Source organism: Lepidochelys olivacea, assembly GCF_965140295.1.
Source record: "Lepidochelys olivacea isolate rLepOli2 genome assembly, chromosome: 1".
Classification (NCBI taxonomy): Eukaryota; Metazoa; Chordata; order Testudines; family Cheloniidae; genus Lepidochelys; species Lepidochelys olivacea.
In genome coordinates, this window is record NC_140411.1 from 141,910,730 (window position 1) to 141,925,790 (window position 15,061).

Genomic DNA, 15,061 nt, shown 5'->3' on the forward strand with positions numbered 1-15,061 from the left:
GATTTCATAGACATCTATCATATCCCCCCTTAGTCATCTCTTTTCCAAACTGAAAAGTTCCAGTCTTATTAATCTTTCCTCATATGGAAGCTGTTTCACACCCCAGTCATTTTTTGTTGCCCTTTTCTGTACCTTTTCCAATTCCAATATATCTTTTTTGAGATGAGATGATCAGATCTACATGCAGTATTCAAGATGTGGGCATACCATGGATTTATATAGAGGCAATATATTTTCTCTTATTATCTATTCCTTTCCCAATGATTCCTAATATTCTGTTAGATTTTTTGACTGCCACTGCACATTGATATTTTCAGAGAATTATCTAGAATGACTCAAAGATCTCTTTCTTGAGTGATAACAGCTAATTTAGACCCATCATTTTATTTGTATAGTTGGGATTATGTGTTCCAATGTGCATTACTTTGCACTGATCAACATTGAATTTCATCTGCCATTTTGTTGCCCAGTTTACTTTGGATTTAACTATCTTGAGTAGTTTTGCATCATCTGCAAATTTTGTCACTTCACTGTTTACCCCTTTTTCCAGATCATTTATGAATATGTTGAACAATACTGGTCCCAGTACAGACCCCTGTGGGAACTTTAAGGTCATCTAGTTAGCCTGACCTCCTGAACACTGCAGGCCAAAAAACCACACCCAACCACTCTGTCGACCCCATACCTCTAGCTGAGTTATTGAAGTCCTGGAATCATGATTTAAAGACTTCAAGTTACAGAGAATCCAACATTTCCACTACTTTAAATTGCAGGTGACCTGTGCCCCATGCTGCACAGGAAGGCGAACCTCCCCACCCTCCGAGGGTCTCTGCCAATCTGACCCAGAATAAAATTCCATCATGACTCCAAATATGGCGGTCAGGTAGACACTGAGCATGTGGGCAAAACCCACCAGCCAGACACCTGGGAAAGAATTCTCTGTAGTAACTCAGAGCCCTCTCCAACTAGTGTCTCATCACTGGCCATTGGAGATATTTGCTGCTCGCAGTAGCAGATCCAATACTGTAGGCAGTCTCATCATTCCATCCCCTCTAAGCACTCTCTGGCAGCGAGCACACTAGGATCCAAATCGTGAATCCAAGAGCCCGCTCTCAGTTTGGAGCTGGATCAGTGGATTGTGCCGTGAGTGGCACAGTGTCTACTGTGTTTAGCACCTATAGGCTCTAGTCAGGACTGAGGTCCCATTGTACTAGGTGTTGTATTGAAAACACAGCAAAGAGGAAAGAGAAATTAAGCTAAACTCCAAGAATGCTGGTACCTAGCACTCTTGAGGAAGATTTAGTAACAGCCTGGGACTGGAGACTTTTTAGATTTATGGCTAATCCAGCTTACTTGTGGCAGCTTCTCAAAAAAACACAAAGAAAATTCCCATGCCTAATACAACTTCTGAAACCTTAAAAGTACCTATGAGAACTGTTCAGCTGTTTCTACTTTTCTACTTTCACTTATACCTAGTGGGATGGAAACAGTGACATAAACATGAGATTATTATTTAGGCGTGCAAATAGTAGGTATTCACACTGATCCATAAATGCTATAGGACTATGCAATTAGTTTATATAGATTTCTAAACTGAGACTTATTCAGGAAGTTATGCAATCTAGGGACTGTGGGAAATTCTGGGTGCATTGTAATAGAGCACAAGTGGCCAACCTGAGCCTGAGAAGGAGCCAGAATTTACCAATGTATATTGCCAAAGATCCACAGTAATACATCAGCAGCACCCCATCAGCTCCCCCCTGCTCCAGCCCCCAGCACCTCCCACCCACAGGCAGCCCTGACAGTCAGCACCTCCTGCCTGCTGCAATCAGCTGTTTTGCATATGCAGGAGGCTGGGGGGAGAGACGGGGAAAGCAGTGAGCACCTGGCAGGCTCGGGGGAAGGGGTAGGGGCCTTGGGGGAAGGAGTGGAGTGGGGGCAGGGCCTGGGGCAGACACGGGGTTGAGCAGTGAGCACCCCCAGGCACACTGGAAAGTTAGTGTCTGTAGCTCCAGCCCCGGAGTCAGCACCTATGCAAGGAGCCGCATATTAACCTCTGAAGAGTTGCATACGGCTCTGGAGCCACAGGTTGGCCACTCCTGTAATAAAGTAAAAGAGGCACCAGATGTAGAACTTAAGAGAATACCCAGAATACCATAGAACAATTCTTTTGGAATAACTTTCTTAACATGGAGAACAATGGATCATATGCCTACGGTCCGACTATTACAGATGAAGTTTATTATTACAAAAACATTTCTCTCATATAACATTGGATATTAAAAAAAATCTTGTTAAAAATAGTTAAGGACATAAAGGTAAACGGTAATTGGGATAAAGTACAATATGGTTCTACAAACTGTAGATTGTGCCAGACCAACCTGATCTCTTTCTTTGAAAAGATAACTGGTTTTCTAGACAAAGGAAATGCAGTAAATCTAATCTACCTGGCTTTCAGTAAAACGTCTGATACGGTTCCACATGGGAAATTATTAGTTAGATTAATACAAGAGTTGAAAGGTGGATAAGAAACGGGTTAACAGGAGCCTACAGCAGGTAATGTCAGACTGGAGGGAGGTTACTAGTGGTGTACCACATGGATCAGTCTTGGGACCAATCTTATTTAACATTTTCATTAATGACCTTGGCACAAAAAGCAGGAATGTACTAATAAAATCTGAGGATGACACAAAGTTGGGAGGTGTTGCCATTACTGAGGAGGACCAGAATACAGTAAAACCTGCCAAGAGCAACCACTCATGGAAGTTATGGTATGTCTGCACTACAAAATTAGGTCGAATTTATAGAAGTCGGTTTTGTAGAAAGCGTTTTTATACACTCGATTGTGTGTGCCCCCACACAAATGCTCTAAGTGCATGTAGTCGGCGGAGTGTGTCCACAGTACCGATGCAACCGTCGACTTCCGGAGCGTTGCACTGTGGGTAGCTATCCCACAGTTCCCGCAGTCTCTGCTGCCCATTTGAATTCTGGGTAGAAATCCCAGTGCCTGATGGGGCTAAAACATTGTCACAGGTGGTTCTGGGTACATATCGTCAGACCCACCAAAACAATCGTTTTGCGCCTTTTTTCTTGAGTTACCTGTGCAGACGCCATACCACGGCAAGCATGGAGCCCGCTCAGCTAACCGTCACCGTATGTCTCCTGGGTGCTGGCAGACGTGGTACTGCGTTGCTACACAGCAGCAGTTTATTGCCTTTTGGCAGCAGACAGTGCAGTATGACTGGTAGCCATCATTGACGTAGTCCTGGGCGCTCTTTTAACTGACCTCGATGAGGTCAGGGGCGCCTGGGCAAACATGGGAGTGACTCAGCCAGGTCATTTCCCTTTTAAGTTTTGTCTCATGGTGATTGACTCCTACCAGCAGTGCACTGTCTTTTAATCAGCAGCCAGCAGAAGATGATGCCCAGCAGTCATACTGCACCGTCTTCTGCCGAGCACCCAGATGTTGATGATGGCTAGCGGTCGTACTGCACAGTCTGTTGCCAGCAAGATCTATAAAGATAGATGAAGTGGCTCAAAACAAGAAATAGACCAGATTTGTTTTGTATTCATTTTCTCCTCCCTCCCTCCGTGAAATCAACAACCTGCTAAACCCAGTTTTGAGTTCTATCCTTGAGGGGGCCATTCTGTTTCTCACAAAGCCACCCCCTTTGTTGATTTTAATTCCCTGTAAGCCAATCCTGTAAGCCATGTCGTCAGTCGCCCCTCCCTCCATCAGGGCAACAGCAGACAATTGTTCCGAGCCTTTTTTCTGTGCAGACACCATACCACGGCAAGCATGGAGCCCGCTCAGATCATTTTGGCAATTAGGAGCACATTAAACACCACGTGCATTATCCAGCAGTATATGCAACACCAGAACCTGGCAAAGCAAAACCGGATGAGTAGGCGATGTCAGCGCGGTGACAAAAGTGATGAGGACATGGACACAGACTTCTCTCAAAGCACGGACCCTGGCAATGTGGGCATCATGGTGCTAATGGGGCAGGTTCATGCAGTGGAACACCGATTCTGGGTTCAGGAAACAAGCACAGACTGGTGGGACTGCATAGTGTTGCAGGTCTGAGATGATTCTAAGGGCACTTTCACGGAACATTGTGACTTGCTTTCCCCTGCCATGAGGCGCAAGAATACCAAGATGAGAGCAGCCCTCACAGTTGAGAAGCGAGTGGCAATAGCTCTGTGGAAGCTTGCAATGCCAGACAGCTACCAGTCAGTCGGGAATCAATTTGGAGTGGGCAAATTGAAGCACTTGCATGAGAGGAAAGTGATCAGGAACAGCCAGCATGGATTCACCAAGGGAAGGTCATGCCTGACTAATCTAATCGCCTTTTATGATGAGATTACTGGTTCTGTGGATGAAGGGAAAGCAGTGGATGTATTGTTTCTTGACTTTAGCAAAGCTTTTGACACGGTCTCCCATAGTATTCTTGTCAGCAAGTTAAGGAAGTATGGGCTGGATGAATGCACTATAAGGTGGGTAGAAAGCTGGCTAAATTGTCGGGCTCAACGGGTAGTGATCAATGGCTCCATGTCTAGTTGGCAGCCGGTATCAAGTGGAGTGCCCCAAGGGTTGGTCCTGGGGCCGGTTTTATTCAATATCTTCATAAATGATCTGGAGGATGGTGTGGATTGCACTCTCAGCAAATTTGCGGATGATACTAAACTGGGAGGAGTGGTAGATACGCTGGAGGGGAGGGATAGGATACAGAAGGACCTAGACCAATTGGAAGATTGGGCCAAAAGGAATCTGATGAGGTTCAATAAGGATAAGTGCAGGGTCCTGCACTTAGGACGGAAGAACCCAATGCACAGCTACAGACTAGGGACCGAATGGCTAGGCAGCAGTTCTGCGGAAAAGGACCTAGGGGTGACAGTGGACGAGAAGCTGGATATGAGTCAGCAGTGTGCCCTTGTTGCCAAGAAGGCCAATGGCATTTTGGGATGTATAAGTAGGGGCATAGCGAGCAGATCGAGGGACGTGATCGTTCCCCTCTATTCGACATTGGTGAGGCCTCATCTGGAGTACTGTGTCCAGTTTTGGGCCCCACACTTCAAGAAGGATGTGGATAAATTGGAGAGAGTCCAGCGAAGGGCAACAAAAATGATTAGGGGACTGGAACACATGAGTTATGAGGAGAGGCTGAGGGAGCTGGGATTGTTTAGCCTGCAGAAGAGAAGAATGAGGGGGGATTTGATAGCTGCTTTCAACTACCTGAAAGGGGGTTCCAAAGAGGATGGCTCTAGACTGTTCTCAATGGTAGCAGATGACAGAACGAGGAGTAATGGTCTCAAGTTGCAGTGGGGGAGGTTTAGATTGGATATTAGGAAAAACTTTTTCACTAAGAGGGTGGTGAAACACTGGAATGCGTTACCTAGGGAGGTGGTAGAATCTCCTTCCTTAGAGGTTTTTAAGGTCAGGCTTGACAAAGCCCTGGCTGGGATGATTTAACTGGGAATTGGTCCTGCTTTGAGCAGGGGGTTGGACTAGATGACCTTCTGGGGTCCCTTCCAACCCTGATATTCTATGATTCTATGAAATCTACTGTGGGGGCTGCTCTGATGCAAGTAGCCAACGCAAGCAAAGATCTGCTGATATCAAGGGGAGTGACCCTGGGAAATGTGCAGGTCAAAGTGGATGGCTTTGCTGCAATGGGATTCCCTAACTGTGGTGGGGTCATAACGGAACCCATATCCCTATCTTGGCACCGGAGCACCAAGCCGGAAAGTACATAAACCGCAAGGGGTACTTTTCAACAGTGCTGCAAGCACTGGTGGATCAAAAGGGACGTTTCACCAACATCAATGTGGGATGGCTGCAAAAGGTACATGACGCTCGCATCTTCAGGAACTCTGGTCTGTTTCAAAAGCTGCAGGAAGGGACTTGATTCCCAGACCAGAAAATAACTGTTGGGGATGTTGAAATGCCTATAGTTATCCTTGGGGACCCAGCCTACCCCTTAATGCCATGGCTCATGAAGCCGTACACAGGCACCCTGGACAGTAGTCAGGAGCTGTTCAACTACAGGCTGAGCAAGTGCAGAATGGTGGTAGAATGTGCATTTGGATGGTTAAAAGCGCGCTGGTGCAGTTTACTGACTCGCTTAGACCTCAGCGAAACCAATATTCCCACTGTTATTACTGCTTGCTGTGTGCTCCACAATATCTGTGAGAGTAAGGGGGAGACATTTATGGCGGGGTGGGAGGTTGAGGCAAATCGCCTGGCTGCTGGTTACGCACAGCCAGACACCAGGGCGGTTAGAAGAGCACAGGAGGGCGCTGTGCGCATCAGAGAAGCTTTGAAAACCAGTTTCATGACTGGCCAGGCTATGGTGTGAAAGTTCTGTTTGTTTCTCCTTGATGAAACTCCCCATCTCTTGGTTCACTCTACTTCCCTGTAACCTAACCCCCCTCTCCTCCTCCCTTCTATCACTGTTTGCAGAGGCAATAAAGTCATTGTTGCTTCACATTCATGCATTCTTTATTAATTCATCACACAAATAGGGGGATAACCACCAAGATAGCCCAAGAGGGGTGGTGGAGGAGAAAAGCACCAGGAGGGGTGGTGGAAGAGGGAAGGACAATGCCACACAGCACTTTAAAAGTTTAAAACTTTAAAACTTATTGAATGCCAGCCTTCTGTTGCTTGGGCAATCCTCTGGGGTGGAGTGGCTGGGTGGCCAGAGGCCCCCCCACCGTGTTCCTGGGCGTCTGGGTGACGAGGCTATGGAACTTGGGGAAGAGGGTGGTTGGTTACACAGGGGCTGAAGCAGCGGTCCGTGCTCCAGCTGCATTTGCTGCAGCTCAACCATACGCTGGAGCATATTAGTTTGATCCTCCAGCAGCCTCAGCATTGAATCCAGCCTCCTCTCATCACGCTGCAGCCACCTTTCAGCTTCAGCCCTCTCTTCAGCCTGCCACCTCTCCTCCCGGTCATTTTGTGCTTTCCTGCGCTCTGACATTGTCTGCCTCCACGCATTCATCTCTGCTCTGTCAGTGTGGGAGGACAGCATGAGCTCAGAGAACATTTAATCGCGAGTGTGTTTTTTTCGCTTTCTAATCTTCGCTAGCTTCTGGGAAGGAGAAGATCCTGTGATCCTTGAAACACATGCAGCTGGTGGAGAAAAAAAAAAGGGACAGTGGTATTTAAAAAGACACAGTTTATAGAACAATGGATACACTCTTTCATGGTAAACCTTGCTGTTAACATTACATACATAGCACATGTGCTTTCGTTCCAAGGTCGCATTTTGCCTCCTCCCACCGCGTGGCTAGCCCCTCACCCCTCCCCGTGGCTAACAGCGGGGAACATTGCTGTTCAGCCACAGGCAAACAGCCCAGCAGGAACGGGCACCTCTGAATATCCCCTTAAGAAAAGCACCCGATTTCAACCAGGTGACCATGAATGATATCACTCTCCTGCGGATAACACAGAGAGATAAAGAACGGATGTTGTTTGAACAGCAGCAAACATACACTGCAATGCTTTGTTCTACAATGATTCCTGAGTACGTGCTACTGGCCTGGAGTGGTGAAGTGTCCCACAATGGTGGATGGAATAAGGCTGCCCTCCCCAGAAACCTTTTGCAAAGGCTTTGGGAGTACATCCAGGAGAGTCGCGAATGCCAGGGCAAATTAATCATTAAACATGTTTGCTTTTAAACCATGTGTAGTATTTTAAAAGGTACACTCACCAGAGGTCCCTTCTCTGCCTGGCGGGTCCGGAAGGCAGCCTTGGGTGGGTTCGGGGGGTACTGGCTCCAGGTCCAGGGTGAGAAACAGTTCCTGGCTGTCGGGAAAACTGGTTTCTCCGCTTGCTTGCTGTGAGCTATCTACAACCTCATCATCATCTTCTTCGTTGTCCCCAAAACCTGCTTCCGTGTTGCCTCCATCTCCATTGAAGGAGTCAAACAACACGGCTGGGGTAGTGGTGGCTGAACTCCCTAAAATGGCATGCAGCTCATTATAGAAGCGGCATGTTTTGGGCTCTGACCCAGAGCGGCCGTTTGCCTCTCTGGTTTTCTGGTAGGCTTGCCTCAGCATCTTAAGTTTCATGTGGCACTGCTTCGGGTCCCTGTTATGACCTCTGTCCTTCATGGCCTGGGAGATTTTGACAAATGTTTTGGCATTTCGAAAACTAGAACGTAGTTCTGATAGCACGGATTCCTCTCCCCATACAGTGATCAGATCCCGTACCTCCCATTCGGTCCATGCTGGAGCTCTTTTGCGATTCTGGGACTCCATCATGGTCACCTCTGCTGATGAGCTCTGCATGGTCACCTGCAGCTTGCCATGCTGGCCAAACAGGAAATTGAAATTCAAAAGTTTGCGGGCCTTTTCCTGTCTACCTGGCCAGTGCATCTGAGTTTAGAGTGCTGTCCAGAGCAGTCACAATGGAGCACTCTGGGATAGCTCTCGGAGGCCAATACCGTCTAATTGTGTCCACAGTACCCGAAATTCGACCCAGCGAGGCCGATTTCAGCGCTAATCCCCTTGTCAGGGGTGGAGTAAGGAAACTGATTTTAAGAGTCCTTTAAGTCGGAAAAAAGGGCTTCGTCGTGTGGACGGGTGCAGGGTAAAATCAATTTAATGCTGCTAAGTTCGACCTCAACTCCTAGTGTAGACCAGGGCTTAGCAAAAATGGTCGCCTGTAAACAGTGGTCTCTCTTTAAAGATTTGCTACCTTCAGAGCTGGGTAGCCAGAGAGCAGTGGTTGCTGGCCAGATTCCCTGCTCTGAACGCAGTGCTGCCGCAAGCAGCAGCACAGAAGTAAGGAAGATCATGTGTCCTACAGGTTGTTTTTATGGATGGAGTAACAAAATATGGTTGCTGGTTACAGACGACAGGTGGTCACTCTTCACAGTTAAATTATAGGAGGAAAACATTCTGTGGCCTCTGCAGGTAGTCACTCGTGATAGGTGGTCTCTCTTCAGAAGTGGTCGCTAAGGCACATTTTACTGTATCACACAAGAAGATCTGGATGACCTTGAAAACTGGACTAATAGAAATGGGATGAAATTAAATAGTGCAAGGTCATGCACTTAGGGACTAACAACGAGAATTTTTACTATAAACTGGGAGTTTATCAGTTGGAAGGGGGAAGAGGAGAAAAAGTTGGGTGTACTGGTTGATCACAGGATGACTATGAGCCACCAATGTGATGTGGCCATGAAAAAGGCTAATGCAAACCCAGAATGCATCAGGCGAGGTATTTCCAGTAGAGATAGGGAAGTGTTACTGCCATTATAAAAGACACTGGTGAGGCCTTATCTGGAATACGGTATGCAATTTTGGTCTCCCATTTTAAGAAAAATGAATTCAAACTGAAACAGGTGCAGAGAAGGGATACTATAATGAGCAGAAGAATGGAGAATCCACCTTGAGAGGAGACTTAAGAAACTTGGCTTGTTTAGCTTAACCAACTGAAGGCTGAGAGGAAATACGGTTGCTCTCTGTAAATACAACAGAGGGATAAACAACAGGGAGGGAGAGGAGTTATTTAAGTTAAGGGTCAGTGCGGGCAAAAGAAAAAAGGATATAAACTGTCCATCAACAAGTTTAGGCTTGAAAGTAGGTGAAGGTTTCACCATGGACAGCCTTCAAAGGGGCAAAACACGTACCTGGTTACAAGCTAGATAAGCTTATGGAGGGGATGGTATGATGAGCTTGCCTACCGTTGCATGTGGCCCATCTGTGATTGCTAGTAGCAAGTATCTCCAACAGCCAGAGATGGGGCAATAGATGGAAAGGGCTCTGAGTTACTAAAATGAATTATTTTCTGGGTGTCTGGCTGGAAGGTCTTGCCCACATGCTCAAGATCTAATTGATCACCAGGAATTTTCTTCCAGGTCAGATTGGCAGAGCCCGTGGGTTTCTTTTTTTGCTCTCCTCTACAGCATGGGTCACTTGCTGGTTTGAACTGGAGTAAATGGTGGATTCTCTGTCACTTGAAGTCTTTAAATCATGATTTGAGGACATCAGTAACTCAGCCAGAGGTTAGGGATCTATTACAGGAGTGTGTGAGTGAGTTTCTGTGGCCTGAGATTACAGGTGGTCAGACTGGATAATCACAGTGGTCCCTTCTGGCCTTAAAGTCAATGAGTCTACATGCATGCCTCAGTCCCCTGTCTCCCAAGCAAGACCACAGACTCTAAAAAGGTTCAAATGGAGCCTGTAGATTCCAGCATGGATAAAATGTCCTAATTCAACAAAGTTTGGAGAAAATGCAGAGGTTCTCTATGAGGTCAAAAATTTGGGTGTAAATGGGAATGTTGTCTAGCTTATTCCACTTTGATATTGTGCAAGAAGAGGCTCATCCCATCAATTTTGGTCACATATAAGAAACTGAGTTTTATTTGCACACAGCAGGGGTGAAAGAGGTATGCAGAAGAAAGAGATGTTGTTTCTGGCCAAAAAAATCAAAGTGTCAGAGGAATATTCCAGGGAGGTGCAAGTAGCACCATTCAACAGGGACTAAGGTTAATCCTAATATAAGAGTGTGCCACTCTCCTATTGACTTAGATGGGAATTGCACCTGCTTACCTCAGGGAAAGCATGAAACCCAAGAGTGTTGGGAAAATCCACTCAGGTGTATATTAAAGTAGGACTGCCTCATATTACATTAATATTAATAGATTTTTAGCTGCTTTCCCAGCCTCAGAATTTTTGCAGTGGAACTTACTGCTTGTATGGCCTCTTCCTGGTCACCTCCAGTCTTTTTCCTGCTACAACTCCCTCTCTTCCTCCTCCTCAGTGTACAAACTATACCCAGTTTGCAGGCTAAAATAATAGCAAGTTGGTGCACGTTGCCCTATTTTGTTACTTACCATGATTTTCTTATCAGCTTACATCCAACAACTAACTTTCACCACCTCTGTACTTTGCTTATAAGTAGTTCTATACAATTCTGCATTGTATGTATGATACCTACATCAAGAGACGCTATGTCCCCAGGGCCGAAGAGTGCATAAAATATTTGTGAGGAAGACCAGACATGCATTAAGTGTCAGGATGTCAGCACATTTAGAAAGAGGTCAGAGAACAACAAAAATTATTAAGGAAAGCAACACATAATGAAAAACTATAAGAAATAAAATATATAGAGAGAGGCTAAATGATTACTAAAGTTTGGGAGAAAATGTTTGTGACATATTCTTCATAGTGATATTATGATATGATTATGACATAATTATTATGTATTTTATGCAAGATAAGTCATGTGAGGTGTCATGGGAAAAGTTACGATTTGCTGAATATGAGTATCCTATCATATCATTTTTGTATCTGAATATTGACTATATACCTATATTTCAAATGTAGTTACACCTGGGTAACACCCATTAGACAAGATGCTTTCAGTCTAGACAGTGGGTTGGAAAGGGCCTATTCAGGGCAGTGGGCCATTAGGAAAAAAACAATATGCCTTAGGAGCAGCTTATTTCCCACCTGGTGATGAACCTTCCTGGGAACACTCCAAACAGCCTGTGAGTAATGGCTGCTATGACTCTACAAGGACATGTGCTCAGATCACATGCCGGACTCCTTGGGATGTCAGTATTTTTCCACAGACTGGCCTGGGAACCAAGCTTTGAAACAAAAGGTTCCCACTATATGCAAAAGCTATATAAGGCAGGGTATGACATCATCTGGTGTTCTTCATTCCCCACACAAGAGGACTCCTGGAAACACCTGAGGAACAAAGACTGAACTGGGGAAAGTGCTGGACCCAGGCTAAAGGGATTTCTAGCCTGCGAATGAAACACCTGGGGATTCCAAGCTGTAAAGAAAGTGCAGCTTGTCCCTTAAGAATCTGTGGCCTGCTTGTATCATCTCTTAGAGTGAGAATCTGCTAATTCATATCCAATCAATTTAGTATATTAAGCTTAGTTTGTGTTTTTTGTTTCTTTGCTAGGTAATCTGCTTCAATCTGTTTGCTATCACTTATAATCACTTAACATTTATCTTTTGTAGTTAATAAACTTGCTTTTGCTTTATCTAAACCAATGAGTTAATGTGAAGTGTATGGGAATCTTAGCTCAGGGGCAAAGGTTGTTGCATATTCCTCTCCACATTGGAGGGAGGGGGTGAGCTTTCTAAGCTTACACTGTACAGTTTCCTGTGCAGTGCAAGACAGTACAATTTTGGGCTTATACTGCAGAGGAGCTGCATGCCTGGAGAGTTGGGAGTTGCCTTAGCTGTAGCCTTTCCATTGTTGATTCACTGAAGAAGCTGGACAGAGAGTCTGCAGCTAGGTGTGGCGCCACCTATATGAAGGCTGGTAAAAGTGCAGAGTGGAGGGCTTTTCAGCTTGTCACAGCAATACAGTGTGAGAGGGAGCCCAAGCTGGCGGGATGGGGGGGCGGGGGGTTTAGTGGTATCCCAGTCCCAGGTGGCACCCTGGGGAGAACCCGTCACAGTGTAAACTACCCATAAGTATCTGAAGGGTCGAAACTTCAAGAGGGAGAGAAATTGTGTTGGGCAGTTCAAGTGATATAAAGGAGTCATTACATGAAATAAGTCATAGGGAAATGTAATCTACAAATTAGGAACAATTTCCTAACAGGGAGATCTCTTCAGGTTATGGACCAGGCTCCAAAAGGGAAGCAGTGGAAAAATAATTTTTTTGGTTCATTTAAAACTGAAAAATAATTGAGTAATAACGCTGTACTGGATATATATTGACAGGTCTTTTCCAGCTCTAATTTCTATGAGCCATATTCTCCTATCCATTCTACATTACAGATTTCTTATCAGCTGTGGAGATCTCTGTTGATATCAAGGGAGTAAATGGAGAATGTGTAATAAAGAGCCTCAAGTGTAGATCAGAGAGGACAAATTTGACCTAGAAATACTAAGCTTCACTTTCTAATCAATTTCTTTGCTAATTCAGGCTTTATTTTCCCCCTTAGTTCCCCTTAGGTCCCAATACATTTCATTATAATTTTTATCAAAAAATAAGACTAAAGCAGGAACAGTTTGTATTTAATTTGCTTTGTATGATAGTTAAATACGTCTCCATTGGACAAAGCAGTGATCTTCCTAAGAAGCTTAATTATTAAAAGCTCCATGCTGAATATATTTGCAGTCTTGCTTTTCTTATTTTTCAGACATACAGAAAATTGCTAAAACCAAAACCAAAGAAAAAATATTCAAAACTTCCGAAAAGGCTCAATAGCTCTAAGTGCAAATGAGGAAAAAACAAACAGTGAGACCTACTCTTGATTCTGCTGTCCATTTCTATTTTCGTTGGCTCTTGAGCTGCTGTAGCTGGAGGTAATTTCTTCCCAACAGTCTGAAATAAATAAATTATTCCTCTTTAAAACCTTTATTTTCCCAGTTAAAGCTTTAGCAACAGTGCAGAAATCATGAGCAAAAAAAAAAAAGCGGGGGGGGGGGGGGAAGTTACATTAAAGGGACATGGACAACTTGAAATCTAGTCAGTTTGCAGGGGGAGAAAAAAGAAAAAGGTAAAAAAGGGGTTGGGGGAGAAAAAAGAAAAAAGATTTCAAAATAGTACTCCTACCCTAAATGCCTCTGTCAATTTGTGTGTGATTTTACAGTCACATTTTCCTGTTTTTAAAAATACTTTCCTCTTCAATGTTGCTGTGTGAAAGACCCACAGAAACAAGATGGGTAAATGGATTATACAGGGAAACTGACTTTTATAAAGTGCTGCCAAACGAAGAAATAACGTGGAAAAAAAAGAAAAAAAAATCCTCCAATTTCCTTCTATCATACTAGTATTAGGTGTAACAAGTAACAATAGGTAGTAAACAAATTTCAGACATAAATGTGCTTTTTAAGTGGACAGTGTCCCTTTTTGTCATTTTAAGTACATATATTATCTAGTTCACCAAGCAGTATAATAATGCATCATCATCAGTGTTAGACAGCTAAGCTGAAAGAACAGTATGCACACACTGCACAACCATTATTTTTCTTCACTGACCGTGATCTTTATAGATGTACATTTTTTACTTTTAATTTTGTAAATATATTATTCTAACCTACAATGAAAATTATGCCCTGGAAAGCCTGGTAATATCTGTGGTCAAGGATCTGGCTACTTTTATTGTTTGTATAACCATGGCACCTAGGAGCCCCCAGTCATGGGCCAGAACCCCACTGTGCTAGGTCAGTGGTTCTCAACCTATTTACCATTGTGGGCCACAGGCTGAGAAAGACCGTGCCAAACACACACTGGCCTGACTAGCCCTGTGCTGCCAGGGTACCTCTTCTCTTTGTGGGAAGACCCATGCCACACCGATCACCTGCCCAGTGCCCCCCGACTCCCTATGCCCAGCACTCCCCTGCCCAGAGACACCCCCCTCACCGACCCCCTGCTAAGACTCCCCACAGACCCATATGCCCAGCAACACCCCCCTCCCCCCCTCCCAGAGACCCCTCCACAGAGCAGGGCCAGGAGCGGAGCCACACCCCTAGTTCCTGAGCCTATGCTGCCCAGCACCCCCCACATACTCTCACTTCCCAGAACCCCCTAACTCCCTCCCCTCCCCCCCCCCCCCACAAGAGACCCACTCTCCCGTGCCCTGCCCCACACTCACTGGCCCTGCTGGGAGATGACTGTGTTTGCCGGGCTGAGCTGGCAGCACAGCCAGGGATCGCTCTGGCCCCTGGGGAGCAGTGCAAATAGTCATGCTGGAGCAGGAGTGAGTGGGGCCTGCCCAGGCTGGGCTCCCTCAGCACCCACTTGCCTGGCAGGGCCCCCTGCATTGGACTGCTGAGCTCTTCCCCTGCCACAGGGGGCTGCTTAGCCTTCCCTGCTGGCAGAAGCACTCCAGCAGGGCTGCCTGCCGCCATTTCCCCATCAGCTGTCCCCGTCCCCTGCCAGATCGGAGGACTAGCAAGCTTTGCATTTTTTTTTTTTTTAGTGCATAATTGGGCAGCAGGTTGAGAACCACTGTGGTAGGTGCTGCACAAACACAGAACAAAAAGACAGTCCCTTCCCCAAAGAACTTTCAGTCTAACTATAAGACAAGAGACAACAGATGGATGTAGACAGATGGGGAAGTAAAAGTAA

General features: G+C 45.5%; 1 protein-coding gene across 4 annotated transcripts in view; it reads right to left on the bottom strand.

Moving 5' to 3' along the window:
* The window catches only part of SH3KBP1 (SH3 domain containing kinase binding protein 1), a 336,824-nt gene that overhangs the window by 80,685 nt on the left and 241,078 nt on the right, over positions 1–15,061 (bottom strand). For all 4 annotated transcript variants that reach the window (XM_084616743.1, XM_084616745.1, XM_084616744.1 and 1 more), the window contains one exon: positions 13,237–13,312. In XM_084616743.1, coding sequence (XP_084472869.1) covers positions 13,237–13,312 — 76 coding nt within the window. The remainder of the gene's footprint in view (positions 1–13,236; positions 13,313–15,061) is intronic.